At 43.8% G+C, this 17607-nt stretch overlaps 1 protein-coding gene across 2 annotated transcripts in view; it reads left to right on the top strand.

The window, feature by feature from the left end:
* The window catches only part of LOC112256693 (steroid hormone receptor ERR2), a 60832-nt gene extending 44126 nt beyond the window's left edge, over positions 1-16706 (top strand). For both annotated transcript variants that reach the window (XM_024430117.1, XM_024430118.1), the window contains 2 exons: positions 6553-6822; positions 15534-16706. In XM_024430117.1, the coding sequence (XP_024285885.1) occupies positions 6553-6822; positions 15534-15778 (515 nt within the window). In that variant the 3' untranslated portion in view covers positions 15779-16706. The remainder of the gene's footprint in view (positions 1-6552; positions 6823-15533) is intronic.
* Positions 16707-17607: the final 901 nt, after the last annotated feature.

The raw sequence follows: 17607 nt of genomic DNA on the forward strand, positions 1-17607 counted from the left end.
AAGCAGGGAGAGAGGCAGGGAGGCTGGCAGGGAGAGAGGCAGGGAGGCAGGCAGGGGTGTTTAAAGGTAGGAAAGGGACATCTACCAGGAACAGAGAAGGGGGATTCCTTTGTTTTGTTGCCATGCTACAAAATGTCACCCGTTTGTATGAGTAGTTACCAGCAAACAGAGCATCAAACGCATTTTATATTTTGATATACATCATTAACGTCAGCAGGGTATAAATAGTATTAGTAATTTGCAGTGAGGAAGTCCTTCAGAGAGCTGATGATGTGCCTTTAGACATTGTCAGCTAGCTGTCCGTCCCTCATTAAGGCGTGTTGCTGGTTGGCAGCAGAGATAAATGATGTGTAATTATGTGAATGATTAAAGTCAGATTCCTCCTGGTCTTTGGGCTAAACAGAGATATATAACGCCAAACGAGGGCTGTGGGACCCTTGGGACGGCTAAATACTCCCGAGCCGGGGTCACGGGGTCAGGGGGTGCAGATTAAGACAAGGGGATTACTGTATTTAACGTTATACAACCTCATAACGTTCACAGGCCGCTGGTCAAATCACCCATTCCCAGCTACTTACAATGGGATAATGGTCTGGTTATCATCTTAAAAGTAGAGATAGCTGGCTCTTCAGAAAAGTGAGAGCACTGAACCGTTTAGTCATAGTTTTAACCTGCAAAACAGAATTGAATTAATTAATTGTCTATCATCCAGCTATATGTGACTTTTCAAACCGATTTCCACTGCTGAAATTCAAGATGTACTGAATTGTATTTGTAACATCATATATGACAGGGTAGTTTGTGTGATGTGTGGGGCACTGTGTATCCAGTGAAGGCTTGCAGCAGGCTGACTTGAGCTGTGTGTTGAACGTGTGGCCGAGGCTCAGGGTAAATTATTTATGTCAAGCACAGCAATTTATTACCAAGCAGCTATTGATTGGGTCCCCCTGGCGCTGTCATGTAAATTCAGGAAGAATCATTGCCGTCAGCTGCAGCTTACACACACACACACACACACACACACACACAAGCACGCCAATACACACTTGCGCACAAACATGCACAAACACACAAGGCCACTAACATGGCCACACACACAGACGCAAATACTCACATAGATACACACATACACAGGCTTGCACACACATTAGAATCAAAATGACCACATGGCTTTGCTTCTGCTCCAGTCTGTTTGGTATCAAATAAATGTAGTTTTATCAACCTTAAGACCAATGTATCAGGACATATCAGGACATATCATTAACAGCACAGCTTCTTGTAATAACATTGTTGAGATGATTTAAATAAGAATGTATCTGTCTCTGAAATAAAAGTAGTAGATTTGGGGATGTTTTAAAAGACTGTTTCTGAAATAAAAGCTTTGATGAGCTAGCTGGACCTCTGTGATTTTTTAGGGCTAGTATTGAACTGGAGCCTGGAGAGCACTAGACTGGGCTGAGGTGAGATTGCTGTTGGGCAAAAGTCTTCAGGGCTGGCTTGTCCTTCTGATAGCTAGCCATGATAGATCAGCCCCTGTCCAGCGAGAATTACTCTCTCTCTCTCTATTCCTCTCCATCTCTCTCTTCCTCTCTCTATCTTTCTCTTTCTTCCTTTCCCTCCATCCCTCTCTCTCTCTATTCCTCTCCATCTCTCTCTTCCTCTCTCTATCTTTCTCTCTCTTCCTTTCCCTCCATCCCTCTCTCTCTCTATTCCTCTCCATCTCTCTCTTCCTCTCTCTATCTTTCTCTCTCTTCCTTTCCCTCCATCCCTCTCTCTCTCTATTCCTCTCCATCTCTCTCTTCCTCTCTCTTCCTTTCCCTCCATCCCTCTCTCTCTCTCTCTATTCCTCTCCATCTCTCTCTATCTTTCTCTCTCTTCCTTTCCCTCCATCCCTCGCTCTCTCTATACCTCTCTCTTCCTCTCTCTGTCTTTCTCTCTCTTCCTTTCCCTCCATCCCTCTCTCTCTCTCTATTCCTCTCCATCTCTCTCTTCCTCTCTCTATCTTTCTCTCTCTTCCTTTCCCTCCATCCCTCTCTCTCTCTCTCTCTATTCCTCTCCATCTCTCTCTTCCTCTTTCTATCTTTCTCTCTCTTCCTTTCCCTCCATCCCTCTCTCTCTCTCTATTCCTCTCCATCTCTCTATTCCTCTCTCTCTCTCTCTCTCGTTCCCCATCCCTCCCTCCATCTCTTTCCTTTCATCCCTTCTCCCTCAATCTCCATCTCTCTCCATGCCTCTCTCTCTCTGTCTCTCTCTCTCTGTCGGTCTGTTCAGTAGTTTGATTGAGGGTGAAATACGAGGGGGCTGCAGCTGGAGGGGGCCACCATGCCTCGTAATTACATCTCTTTTTATGACCCGTACTAATGGCCCTCTGGGAGAGGGAAACAATAATAAATTAATAGAATATGAACTCCCGCTCAACAGAAATCTTCAGCATTTAATTTTGGGCCGTCCTCTGCTCTGGCAGATGAAATGCCACCCTGATTAATCTGACGAGTGGTGGACCCAGAGGCAGCCGGCGCGGGGTGGCCTGCCTGGTCTGCCGGAGATATGTCAGAGATATGTCAGAGATATGTTAGAGATATGTCAGAGATATGTCAGAGATATGTCAGAGATATGTCGGAGATATATCGGAGATATGTCAGAGATATGTCGGAGATATGTCAGAGATATGTTAGAGATATGTCAGAGATATGTCGGAGATATGTCAGAGATATGTCGGAGATATGTTAGAGATATGTCGGAGATATGTCAGAGATATGTCAGAGATAATGTAGAGATATGTCGGTTGTGGATTTTGTCTCCCCCCAACTGGCTCTTTACAGTTGTATCCACAATAACAAGCTAAGAATCATAAGATAAACCAAAACATATTTCGACATGTGTTCGTCTCTATAGGATTAACAGATGAGAGCTTAGAGGACAGAGGAATGAGACTGTAACAGGACTGTTTTGACAGGGATATTGTTTGAGTATGTAAATTCAGTATAGATAAGTCAGGCCAAATGTGAGGGAGCAGATCAGGACAAGCTGAGGGAAATGATCTGTCAAAGAAAACAGATTTATTCCTGTCTTATGACTCTCATATGTGATTTATACAAAATATGGCAGTGAAACCCTATTCTAGATTTGCCTTTATCAGCTAGAGAGACCGGCCAAGCTTGTCAATGTTGTTGAAACCATTTCAAGTGGCCGTGTTTATTGAGCTCCATAAACACAAGCAACAAACTGGTGTGATTTTATACTGTGCCAAGCCAAGGACAGGGCTCCTTATAAGAACGCAGCTGCGGCATGAAGTGAATTAGTCTACTGTTGAAATCAGTCATGGTCTTCAGTGTCTGGACAAGAGGCGAGAAGAGAACATGTTCCCTGTTCACAGCCACCACATGTCTGTCTGTCACCATCTGTAATCCCAGGGAGAGACATTTATCCTGGGGACCTCTTGTCCACATGTAAGGAGAAGGTACATTGTGGTTAAATTGTGATACAGCATAGATGATTCACTAAAACCAACTGTATGTTGAAGTTCCCTTATGTTTAGTGGATAAAATAAATACTACATTATAAATGTAATTAAAACGTTATAATGTTAAAGCACGATTCTCTCATAACTTCACAATTCCCTATATGAAAGCTTCCTTAAATCAAAATCAATTTAAAAAATAAAGATCTCAGAAATGCCTTTCTTGCCCTCTGCTAGCTTACTCACCCAGTGGACTCAGCAGCCGAGTGGAAAAGGGCCTTCAACCACACAGACAGGTCTTTCAGATTTGGTCAATATTGCATCATGTTTGGTCAAATCCCACCAAGGCACTGGTGTGGAAATGAAGATGTAAATATTGATATTTCATTAGAGGAAATCACCCACTCCGACGGCACTTAACCGGGCCGCCTTTGGAGCGTGGCGGCCAGAGTGCCATGTGACCTGCGGAGTCGACAAGTCACTTCATTACTCCATTAAATTGAGTGGAAAACGGCAAGGCAACGACACGAGATTCCATTTGGAGCCATAATTTAGGCCCTGAAGAGAGACAGAGCAGGGGGAAAACACCTTTTCTCCATCTCACAACACCAGATTCAATTCAAGGACTTTTAGCGTCAAACGTAATTGCAGGCTGCTGTGTTCAGTGTGTGCATATTGCTGAGAGGTGTCTGGTATAACAGAGGGATTCTGCATTCTCTCGTACAAATCTAGAACAAGTTCTTTCCCTGTGCTGTCACATTGAGGGCAAGGTGTTTGTTCCGCTTGAGTCCTCCTTGGCATTAAAAGTGTGCACAAAGCTTGGGCTATGATTGCAATGCCAACCTGACGCAGCAATCAGGCTGCACCTTGTCTACACTTGCGTGACAATTTCCTTGCGGTCAGTCCAGATTCTGTCTCACTAATGGCAAGGTACGCCTACTCCAGTGCAGACAGGGATTTATAATGCATTTTGAGGTGTGGTTGCACAGGAACCTGCACTAACCTGGACTTGTGGCTTCCTCCTACAATGATATGAATATGTGCTCCTAGCAGATTTGGTAAAGTGTCTATATTTTGCTGGTCCTGTCTGTGGTTCTCATGGTTCCCGGGTTGCCCTGCCCTGCCCTGCCCTGCCCTGCCCTGCCCTGCCCTGCCCTGCCCTGCCCTGCCCTGCCCTGCCCTGCCCTGCCCTGGGCCCTGCACCTGTCTCTGTCTCTGTTTGATCAGCCTCCATTCTACTGACTATTGATTCCCCTTCACATTGTGAAGGCCCTCACATTACGATCGCAATCTGTTAATGAATGTATCCTCCAGCTCTCCCCTGCTGTGGTCATCACCACGATAAGGGAAATTGAACTCTCAGGTAGCCCCTTTCCTCCCTCTCTCTCTCTCTCTCTCTCTACTTTATTCTATCTGTTTCTCCCCCTTCTGTTTCTATCTCTCTCTCCCTCTCTCTCTCTTTCTCACCCATATGTGTGTGTGTGTCCACCACAGTGTCAGGGCTGGGGAGATAAACATCACCCTGTGACTCTGTCCCAATGAGATCATTTATATTTAAGAGAAAACATCTGGAGGAGGTGTGGTGAGCGGCCTGGTCAATACTGTAATCTATCACCTCTTAATCACCTGGGAGAAGATAGTATTGCAACAGTAAACTTGTAAAAGCAATCATTTTAATCAGGCGACGTCGGAGAGGGCTAAAATGTATTCAGAATGGGGCGCCGTGGGCCCGCTAGACCAGGACAGGAGGGATTGTGGGGGAGGAGGGGATGTGCCCAGTTTATTGACCACTGAAGGGTAGTAAGGGGAAAAAGAGATGAGATGGCTATCTGTTCCTCTCTTCTGTTCAGGTCCTCTTTCTCCTTTTAATTTGTCTGAATTCTCTCACCTCATCTTCAGAGAATCTGTGTGGATGATTGTTTCTTTGTCCATATGTAGAGGTAGCATCATGTGTGTTTGAAGTGGGGGTGCTGCGATTTGTTTTGCGGTTGTATATCAGTATATATATATATTTGGGGGGGGAGTAGGTGGGTATATCGGCTATATCAGTCTGCTAATACAAGGCTATTAAAGGCCCAGTGCACTACTTTTGCGAATTTTTGTTATTTTTATATAATATCTATATCAATATATATATATTTGTTTTTGAGATTTTTCAAGGGGTGCTGCTATGTTAGAATAGGAAATTGCAGTAATCCAGACCATTTCATTTAATCTAGCTGCTGTCAGGAACGGGGACAGGATTTCTTCACCTATCCGGTGTATGTGACAATAAAACATCAGTATTTTCTTATTTTTTTTAAAGCAGGCCTTTAGGGCAGGGTGGCTCCCATGACCCCTCGCTATGTGTGTGTGTGTGTGTGTGTGTGCGTGTGTGCATGTGTGTGTTGTGTGTATGTTTTCATTACCCAGCGCGGCACTGAGTGTGTGTCACGTCCTCGACCCTTCCAATGAGGATCTGTCTCAGTGCTAATCCCACCAATAGCAGTGTGACAGGAAACAAGGGCTGACCAGACGGCTTTGTGTCTCGAAGACCTTTGCACCGATTTACTGTCTTCACTTACAGTAAAGCCCACTGGAGTGCTGTGACACCCATTTCAGAGAGGACCTTCCAGAGTGCATTTAAAATTAAACACCTCTCCTGCTAACATGTGCCGTGGCATGTAGTGTAGTCAGCCGGGGTGAAACCAACAACTCATGTTTTGGTTACTGATCAGATCTGTCCATGAGAAAAGACCTTGAAAGTGGACAGTACATCTTCGGCTTCACAGTGTTTTGATTAAAATAATCAGAGTGGCGTTGTTAACTTGTTGATGTTCTTTTAATAGGTCACCCTTTATTTGAGATAATTGCGTTGATCTATTGACAAAGTGTGAATATAAAGAGCCCGTTCTATTCTTTTTCGCTGTTTTCTATTTCATCTTAAGGGCAAAGCAGGAGCTGGAAACACCCACTCTTTCACACACACATGCACGCACGCATGCACACACACACATACAAAAACACAATAAAACACACACACATACAAACACAAAATGATATGAGTGCCAGTGCATTGTAGTGCAGGTAACTATTCTCTTCTGTCTCCTCAGGCTTCTCCACACTGTCCCTGGCAGACCAGATGAGCCTACTGCAGAGCGCCTGGATGGAGATCCTGATCCTGAGCATCGTGTTCCGCTCGCTGCCCTACGAGGACGAGCTGGTGTATGCAGAGGACTACATCATGGACGAGGAGCACTCGCGGCTCACGGGCCTGCTCGACCTCTACGTGTCTATCCTGCAGCTCGTTCGCAAGTACAAGAAGCTGAAGGTGGAGAAGGAGGAGTTTGTTACCCTCAAGGCCATCGCTCTCGCCAACTCAGGTAGGACAATATACACCACCTCAGTATAGAGCGTAAATAAAGTGGCAAACAGGGATGATAGGTGAATATCTGGATATTATATTCTGTACAAGGATTTGTAATTGATGCAATATTGAAAGAACAATTCATGTAAACAATGAATGCCCCTTACACTAAGTCTGAATTTGTCCTGCTAGGTGACCTAAACTGGGACATGCTTAAACCACCTGACCAAGTCCTAAAGCAATGGGACTCCCTAAATATTTCTCAGATTATTACCAATCCCACAAGGTATGACTCCAAACACCCAGAAACGGCTGCTCTCCTTGATGTCATCCTCACAAATAATCCTGATAGTTATCCATTTGGGGTTTTCTGTAATGACCTTAGTGATCACTGTTTTACAGCCTGTGTTCGTAATGGCTGCTCAGTGAAACAACCTGTACTGATTTGTCATAGACGCTTGCTAAAAAATATTTCATGAGCAAGCCTTCCTTCATGACCTGGCCTCTGTAAATTTATATAGAATCAGCTTGATCACCTCTATCGAAGACACTTGGACCTTATTTTTTTTAATTTTCAGTGGTATTGTTAACAAACACGCCCCCATAAAACATTTTAAATTAAAAACAGGTTCAGCCCCTGATCTGGCAGAGTTACTCCACCTCAAGAATTGCATTTGCCGAAAGGCTCGGCACATGCATACTCAAGTGCACTCAGGCTATCCGGAAGGCCAAAGTTAGTTACTTTAAGGAGCAGTTCTCTCTCTGTGGATCTAACCCCAGGAACTTCTGGAAAAGACCTGGAGAATAAACCCTCCTTCCCACAGCTGCCCATGTCCCTTAATGTTGATGATGTACAGTTGAAGTCGGAAGTTTACATAGGTTGGAGTCATTAATGTTTTTCAACCACTCCACAAATTTCTTGTTAACAAACTATAGTTTTGGCAAGTCGCATCTACTTTGTGCTTGACACAAACAATTTTTTACCACAATTGTTTACAGGCACATTATTTCACTTATAATTCACTGTATCACAATTCCAGTGGGTCAGAAGTTTACATACACTAAGTTGACTGTGCCTTTAAACAGCTTGGAAAATTCCAGAAAATAATGTCATGGCTTTAGAAGCTTCTGATAGGCTAATTAACATAATTTGAGTCAATTGGAGGTGTACCTGTGGATGTATTTCAAGGCCTACCTTCAAACTCAGTGCCTCAGTGCCTCTTGACATCATGGGAAAATCAAAAGAAATCAGCCAAGACCTCAGAAAAAAATTGTAGACCTTCACAAGTCTGGTTCATCCTTGGGAGCAATTTTCAAATGCCTGAAGGTATCACATTGATCTGTACAACAATAGTACGCAAGTATAAACACCATGGGACCAGGCAGCTGTCATACCGTTCAGGAAGGAAACGCATTCTGTCTCCTAGAGATGAACGTACTTTGGAGCGAAAAGTGCAAATCAATCCCAGAACAACAGCAAAGGACCTTGTGAAGATGCTGGAGGAAACAGGTACAAACGTATCTATATCCACAGTAAAACGAGTCCTATATCAACATAACCTGAAAGTCCGCTCAGCAAGGAAGGAGCCACTGCTCAAAAACCGCCATAAATATGCCAGACTACGGTTTGCAACTGCACATGTGAACAAAGATCATACTTTTTGGAGAAATGTCCTCTGGTCTGATGAAGCAAAAATTGAACTGTTTGGCCATAATGACCATCGTAATGTTTGGAGGAAAAAGGGGGAGGCTTGCAAGCCGAAGAACACCATCCCAACCGTGAAGCACAGTGGTGGCAGCATCATGTTGTGTAGGTGCTTTGCTGCAGGAGGAACTGGTGCACTTCACAAAATAGATGGCATCATGAGGTAGGAAAATGATGTGGATATATTGAAGCAACATCTCAAGACATCAGTCAGGAAGTTAAAGCTTGGTCGCAAATGGGTCTTCCGAATGGACAATGACCCCAAGCATACTTCCAAAGTTGTGGCAAAATGGCTTAACATCTCAAGACATCAGTCAGGAAGTTAAAGCTTGGTCGCAAATGGGTCTTCCGAATGGACAATGACCCCAAGCATACTTCCAAAGTTGTGGCAAAATGGCTTAAGGACAACAAAGTCAAGGTATTGGAGTGGCCAACACAATTCCCTGACCTCAATCCTATAGAAAATTTGTGGGCAGAACTGAAACGTGTGTGCGAGCAAGGAGGCCTACAAACCTGACTCAGTTACACCAGCTCTGTCAGGAGGAATGGGACAAAATTCACCCAACTTATTGTGGGAAGCTTGTGGAAGGCTACTCGAAACATTTGACCCAAGTTAAACAATGTGAAGGAAATGCTACCAAATACTAATTGAGTGTATGTAAACTTCTGACCCACTGGGAATGTGATGAAAGAAATTAAAGCTAAAATAAATCATTCTCTCTACTACTATTCTGACATTTCACATTCTTAAAATAAGGTGGTGATCCTAACTGACCTAAGACAGGGAATTTGTTATGAGGATTAAATATCAGGAATTGTGAAAAACTGAGTTTAAATGTATTTGGCTAAGGTGTATGTAAACCTCTGACTTCAACTGTATATAGCTAGGCGTCATCATCTAAAATAATCCTAATTTATAAAACAGTTCTTATTTGATTAATGGTGCTCGGACCCATCTATGTGAAGCTAGCCACAATAAGGATTAGCCACAACGGTGGACTTTGCGGTTAGCCTTCAAAATAAAAGTATGGCATAATTCTACTATTTGTATTAATTTGCATCACTGTCAATGACATACTTTTATTTTGAAGGCAAGCCACATATTCCACTATTGTGCCTAATCCTTATTGTGGCTAGCTTCACAACACATACCCCGGTCTGGTCGAGCATCACTAGCTAAATGACGCTAGCTGGCTGCTTATAACGTTAGCTTTGGGCAACTGGGTTAAGTAGCTGGCTAGCTATTTATTTTCATGAACTGAAGTTCAATTTCAGTAGGAGAACAACAAGTGGGAACCTAGCTAATACTTACTCACAAGAATTCATAAATAATTTGTAAGAATAATGAAAATGACTGCAGTTTATACTGATCATTGTTTTCAGGTTGGTTGTATTGGTGCTAGCTAGGTGCCAAGCTAAAACTAGCTACCAATGCGGTATTGTAAACACATCGTCTGTGGCCGGTGTTTTCTTGTTTGCAGACTTTTTTGTACAGCTTTGACAGTGCTACTGCATACTTTTTTGACACGCAAACACACAAACGGCGTTCCATAGCATGTATGTAGAGAAGCTAATAGCCGTGACGCTATTATTGTGTAACTCCGGTAGGGCAACATCTGAAAAATAGAGCACTTGGTAGTGTGTACCGGTGCTCGACCAGTCGTCGAAAACCAACATCCCCCCCACGATAGAGAACGGTTGATTGTCAAGTGTAATGAATTCCATTACCTTGGCTTTAATGGATTTCGCCTTTGAGTTGTCTCGTTGAAATTGTCTTACTCTTTCAAATGACTGCTTGATCCACACAGCAGACATTGTGTGGGCTAGGTTAGGAATGCTGTGTTGCACGTGTAGCGCAACATTTTATGTGTAGTTATTACGTCATGTACCTACGTTATATAGTTATGCATGGTAACTTTGACATCGGTTTTTAACTTTGGCGTTAAACTAGATATCTGCCGATACCGATGTTGGCTTTTTTAGCTAATAGAAATTCTGATATGTTCACTGATATATTGCGCATTTCTAGTTGTTACTGACAAGGAGCTCTTTAATCACCACTTCATTAAGTCATGATTCCTATTCAACTCAGCCATTTCCCCATCTCCCACGCCTTCTAATGCGACAAGCCCCTTTGCTCCTCCCTCTTTTTCCTCTTTACTGATTCCGATGTGCTGAAGGAGCTCCTTAAACTTAACAAAAAAAAAACATCTGGGTCAGATGGTTTAGACCCTTTCTTCTTTAAGGTTGCTGCCCCTATCATCTCCAAGCCTATCTCTAACCTTTTTAACCTGTCCCTCCTCTCTGGGGAGGTTCCCATTGCTTGGATGGCAGTCACGAAGTGTCCGTTATTTAAAGGGTCAAGATGAAGCTGATCCTAACTATTATAGGCCAGTTTCTATTTTGCCCTGTTATCAAAAGTGTTGGAAAAACTTGTCAATAATCTACTGAGTGGCATTCTTGATGTCTTGATGTCTAAAGTATTCTCTCTGGTATGCAACCTACTGCAGCCCTCATCTTCCACATACAACACCCATTCTGCCAGTCACATTCTGTTAAAGGTCCCCAAAGTGCACACATCCCTGGGTCGCTCCTCTTTTCAGTTCGCTGCAGCTAGTGACTGGAACGAGCTGCAAAAAACACTCAAACTGGACAGCTCTTATCTCCGTCTCTTCATTCAAAGACTAAATCATTGCACTATTCCTGACAGTTGTGACTTCGTTGCGTGATGTATTGTTGTCTCTACCTTCTTGCCCTTTGTGCTGTTGTCTGTGCCCAATAATGTTTGTGCCATGTTTTGTGCTGCTACCATGCTGTGCTGCTGCCATGTTGTGTTGCTACCATGTTGTTGTCATGTTGTGTTGCTACCATGCTGTGTTGTTATGTGTTTCTGCATTCTATGTTGTTGTCTTAGGTCTCACTTTATGTGGTGTTATGGTGTCTCATTTGTCAGGATGTTTGTTTTTTCCTATATTTTTTAAATCCCAGCCCCTGACCCCGCAGGAGGCCTTTTGATTTTGGTAGGCCATCATTGTAAATAAGAATTTGTTCTTAACTGACTTGCCTAATGTAGTTATAAAAGGTACAAAAATAACAAAATCATTAAAAATATAAATATAAAATTCCTAATTTAAGGTGATATTGTATTTTTGCAACAAACAAAAGATATGTTTTGAAAATCACAGTATGAATTTTCAGTATTTTATGGAAAATAGGATATTGTAAAATGGGTAATCACAAGCAATATACACATGTACTCAGTAATAATAATTGGGACTTTAAAAAAACTTTTTATTGTACACATCAAAAATGATTTTAGTGTTCTTTATGGGGTTCTTTTAAATTTAAAAACTAAAATTCTATTTACATTGCACAAATCCAGAAAACTGCTTAAAATTTCATATTGGAATATTATCTTACTCATGATAACAATTGTTCATCATTTGTATTTGTTAATATTCTCCAGTACATTAATATATATGAATTTAATATGTTAAGTTTACATTTCTATATCTATGACCAACATGTCATGTCAGTGTTTAAAGTAGTTGTTGACTTTACCCTTTAGTTTGGAGTGAGAGAGATAGGGAAGGAGGGAGGAGGGAAGGACTGAGCTTTTCATTGAAATCCTTCCATGTTGTGATATTTCTCCATCCGTCCCTCTCTATCTCCATAACAGTAGCTGCAGGGCACGCCAGCCATGGGAGATACATTTAGCATTTCATTAAGAGCACAAGGCCTGTCAATAAAATGTGTTAAGTCGAACGGAATGAGTATCAGGGAGTGATGGGTCTCGTTTGTTCCAATGCAAAGACGGTACACTCATATCGACAGGCTGCTTTTGAGAAGGCAGGGCTTGTCCCTCTCTGATCAATGCCTGGCTGGGCCACGGGCGTGCTCTCTCTTTTTTTTGTCAGGCTGACAAATGAAAATGCTGATGGTGGGCTTTGCTTTCACACGGCAGAGCTTTGTTGGGGGGTGGGGCAGGTGAGGTGTGGAAGGCGGGGGAGGGAGTGAGGCCTTGTGTCAGGGTGAGGAGGGGGCGTCCGGAACGTTTGAGCAAGGTCTCTGTGAGATTCCTCTCCCGGGAGCCCCTCTGTCTGACAGCTGTGAAAATTCATAGCGATTGATTTTGTAATTAGCAGTTTATCAATGGGATCGACGTGGGCTCTCTGATGGATTGCAAGGAAATTGTTTCTTCAAAGTTGTTTTTTTAAAACCATCCCTTCCTCCAAAGCCTACATGCTTGCTCTCTCTCTCTCTCTCTCTCTCTCTCTATCTCAATCCCTCTCTATCTCTCTATCTCAATCCCTCTCTATCTCTCTCTCTCTCCCTCTCCCCTTCTCTCTCTCTCCCTCTCTCCCTCTCTTCCTCTCTCTATCAATCTCTCTCTCTATATATATATATATATATATATCCCTCTCTCTATCTCTCTCTCACTCTCTATCTACCCCTCTCTCTCTCTCTCTCTCTCAATATCTATCTCACTCTATCCCTCTCTATCTCTATCAATCTCTCTCTCTATATATATATATATATATATATCCCTCTCTCTATATCTCTCTCACTCTCTATCTACCCCTCTCTCTCTCTATTGTTCTCTTTTGCTTCCCTTCTTGCCTGCACTTCACCCTGAGACCTTTGTCCCCTATGCTCACTCACTCTGACCTGTGTCCCCTATGCTCACTCACTCTGACCTGTGTCCCCTATGCTCACTCACTCTGATCTGTGTCCCCTATGCTCACTCACTCTGACCTGTGTCCCCTATGCTCACTCACTCTGACCTGTGTCCCCTATACTCACTCACTCTGACCTGTGTCCCCTATGCTCACTCACTCTGACCTGTATCCCCTATGCTCACTCACTCTGACCTGTGTCCCCTATGCTCACTCACTCTTGGGATCAGATCACTGTAATGGCTCAAATATCAAACACACACACACACACACTAATGTCTCTAATACATGTATTAGTTCTATGATTTATCACTGTAATTAAAATGCATTTAATTGCTAATAATTTGTCAGTGCATTGACTTGTCTATATTTCCTAATATCCTGTTTATCACTGACTGATCCTGTTTGACACAAACAGGAGATACAGTAGTCAGTTAGCTCTCTGAGTTCCTGGTGATTTTCCCTTTTGTTCATCTATTCTGCCCCCCCCCCCATTCACGACCTACTTCCTTTTACCGCTGTGGATTGGAAAGCGTCAGGGTGAGAAATGTCTCAAGGTCTTGGGCTTACAGTTGTTCCAGTCAATGAATTTAGGATGAAGTCTGAAATCTGTTTGCCTTTTATTGTCCCGTGTGGTGAAATATGCACCACCAAGGTGAGATGAGTCAGGCGACCAATGACACGCTGTCTCACGAGTACCAGACACTGGTTAACCACTGAGATAACCACAACCCCAGTCTATCCCTGAGAGAGAGAGAGAGAGAGAGACAGAGAGAGAGGGGTGAGGCAAAGAGAGAGTGGGAGGCAGAGAGAGAGAGAGGGGTGAGGCAAAGAGAGAGTGGGAGGCAGAGAGAGAGAGAGAGAGAGGGGTGAGGCAAAGAGAGAGTGGGAGGCAGAGAGAGAGAGAGAGAGGGGTGAGGCAAAGAGAGAGAGAGAGAGAGGGGTGAGGCAAAGAGAGAGTGGGAGGCAGAGAGAGAGGGAGAGGGGTGAGGCAAAGAGAGAGTGGGAGGCAGAGAGAGAGAGGGAGAGGGGTGAGGCAAAGAGAGAGTGGGAGGCAGAGAGGGAGAGAGAGAGGGGTGAGGCAAAGAGAGAGTGGGAGGCAGAGAGGGAGAGAGAGAGAAATTAAAAGTGTTGAAACATTCTACACATGCAGTAAAAGTAGTCGTGAACAATGCAGTACACCACGGCACACCAGAGAGAGAGAGAGAGTGACTGCAATGAGTCAGAGAGAGAACCCGCCTCTGAGACTGAAAGAAGGTCAGGGAGAGAACCTGTCTCTGAGACTGAAAGAAGTTCAGGGAGAGAACCCGCCTCTGAGACTGAAAGAAGGTCAGGGAGAGAACACGCCTCTGAGACTGAAAGAAGGTCAGGGAGAGAACCCGCCTCTGAGACTGAAAGAAGGTCATGGAGAGAACCCGCCTTTGAGACTGAAAGAAGGTCAGGGAAAGAACCCACCTCTGAGACTGAAAGAAGGTCAGGGAGAGAACCCGCCTCTGAGACTGAAAGAAGGTCAGGGAGGATGTGCGCTACAGAGTCCATATGAGACACATGGTGGTTGTTGTTGATTCAGTTTCACTGTTACAGTAGGCCTACATACATACATTTAGTTACACAGGTTGGATCAGAATTGATAGAATACATTTTGTATGGTAATCAATCAGTCAAAATATGGTTTCTAGCTAGCTTAAGCACTGACAGTCCTATGATAATGTAATCAAATGTACAATAGTATATACTTTCATTCCACTCATTATTTGATCTAGATGTTTCTGTGAGAGAGGAGGGAGGACATTAATCAAAATGTGAAGGAAGTATCATTTCTTTACTGAAGCTAGTTTACACCGTCCAATTCCCAGAGTGTTTATAAGAAAACAGTCTATTCCGGAGCTGTCCTTTGGAACAGGGAGGTGTTTAATGTGTGATCATTCACTGGGGTTTGGCTGCTATTCATTCCATTGCGTGCTCCAGGAATCAGCAGGATTACATTGATTTTCAGTCTCATTGGTCAAAGGCCATATGAAAATCAAACCCAGGGCGCCAGGCAAAAAAAAGACATTAAGCTTTGTGTTTTTCTTTACATTCTGTTGTTTATCTTGTCACAGTGTTAATTATGCTGATTACGTGTCCCATAGCTGACTCCACTGAAAGATCAGTAGTCCCAGCCCAGCCATGTTTTACTTTAGTAAAAATACAATTGAGATGATGTGTTACTGTTTACAGAACTATTTTACATTTCAATATATCGAGCAATGGTTTGTGTTGTCATTATATCTCTGAAGATATAAACATAAGACTCATGTTGAAGAGCCCTCTCTCACTGACCCTGTCCCTCCCTCTCCTCTCCAGACTCCATGCATATAGAGGACGTGGAGGCAGTGCAGAAGCTCCAGGATGCGCTCCACGAGGCTCTTCAGGACTACGAAAGCAGCCAACACCAGGAGGACCCCCGGCGGGCAGGCAAGCTGCTCATGACCCTGCCCCTGCTGCGCCAGACCGCCACCAAGGCCGTGCAGCACTTTTACAGCATCAAAGTGCAGGGCAAGGTGCCCATGCACAAACTCTTCCTGGAGATGCTGGAGGCCAAGGTCTGATGGAGGAGCAGGTGCCCCCTGTGAAGGCGATGGGGACAGGGCAATGCAGACAGAGAGACATGGACAGGAGGGACTCAGGACAGGAGAGGGACACCCTGCTGACTGAGACAGGAGACAGACTGACCTCTCTTGTTCTCCGCCCCCTCGGGCCCCAGACATTAAAACAAATACAAATAAAGAAGAACAAATGCTAAACTTGGTTAAAAGTATAAATATAAAATGATGCAGATTCATTTAAAATATATAAGAAATACTATGTACAGTAATCATTTTGTTTTGTTTATGGTCTGTGGTCATACTGTATGTGAAGGATCTCCCCCTCTCTCTATATCTTCAGAAGGAGTAATTGCAGGCTCTTAATTAACATGGTTTCTAGTCAGAACCTCAAGACATCTCCAAATGTGTTCTGATGACAACACACATGGCAACCACTATGAACAGCCTCACTTGTCAGACAGTTATTTCACCTCCTGGACTTGACCAGGACATGTATATATATTTATTAATAATGGAAAACTGAGTGTACAGTTAATTCTGGTGAACCCGACGGCCATTTTCTCTCATTCTTTTTCTTGGGGAAAAAAAAGAAAGAAAGAATAAAAACTGTTACCTAAATGTGAGCTCTATTGATCTAAATGCCCTTGAATATACCTCTTCAGAGCAGTGAGCCGTGTGATATGGGTCTGTCTCAGACAGGAAGAAGACAAACTGGTCACATGACATGTTTAACCAAACTAGCGTAGGCAGGTAGTCAGTCGTCTTATTCTGTAGTAACTCAGCAATAAAGGGAGCCGTGCCGTGGCCAAGCCATGTTAAACCTCCACTACCCTCTCCTTCACAATGCTGCTGTCTATCTGTCTGTCTGTCACTATAAGACCCATATGTGTGTGAGTGTGTGTCCCGGCAATGTAGATGTTTCTCCTCTGCAGATGTTGTTGTCAATGGTCCTCTATCTCAAACCCCACATTTGGTCATTGTTCAAGCCGATGGAAATTGCCTCTTGGCAACTGAGCGAATGACCTGATTTGGGCAGGGTGAAAGATGATGAGTGGGTTTGGGGCGGAGGTATCAAAGGATTTATGCTGAGTGGCAGAAGTCCAGGAGATTCCATGTTCAAACAATCAGAGGCCCATATGTCAAACGCTCTATTTAGGGTCCTTTAAGCCCATGGCAGAATCCTCCCACACACAGGGCGCAAGGTACCCAGCATCTGCTATCACCATTTTAGAAGCTGCCGGTCTTTTTATAGCTGGGGCTGCCTTTGTGGCTCTCCATCCAAACAGAGGTGAATGGCAGGTGCAATGCAGTGATGTGTTGGTAGCTAGAGCTTCACACTGACTGGGGGTATTTTTAACCCAGAAGGAGGTTATTGCTGTAGCTGTCTGCCTGCTCTCTGCTGTGCTGCTCTGCCTCCCTCCAGGAGTACAGTAGACACGTGGAGCGCTGCTTGACTCCATGTTCACACAGTAGCTGTGGTCTAACACCTCCCAATAGGCCAGGAGACAGACAGGCATTCTTAAAGACAGCAATTCACCCTCCCCCCTCCCCCAAGGTGCTCCTCTTGTGAGAAGCCATGCAGACTACAAAGTGTCAGCACGTTTCAAAGGGTAGCACCAGTCCCACAGTGTGTCTATACAAGGTGTGATCTCTGGTGGGAAAGTGAGTAGAGGGGCTCCATTCTCTCTGTGTGTAGGCAGGTTGTCCTCCATGGTGTATGCTGGGACCTGTAGTTCAGTACTGTAGACTCATGCTGCTCTTTGTAAAAGGGAGAGAATGTGGTGGGAGGTGGATGATTATAGTACTGATGTGATTTATGTGAAGTGATAAAT

Source organism: Oncorhynchus tshawytscha, linkage group LG08 (assembly GCF_018296145.1).
Source record: "Oncorhynchus tshawytscha isolate Ot180627B linkage group LG08, Otsh_v2.0, whole genome shotgun sequence".
Taxonomy (NCBI): Eukaryota; Metazoa; Chordata; class Actinopteri; order Salmoniformes; family Salmonidae; genus Oncorhynchus; species Oncorhynchus tshawytscha.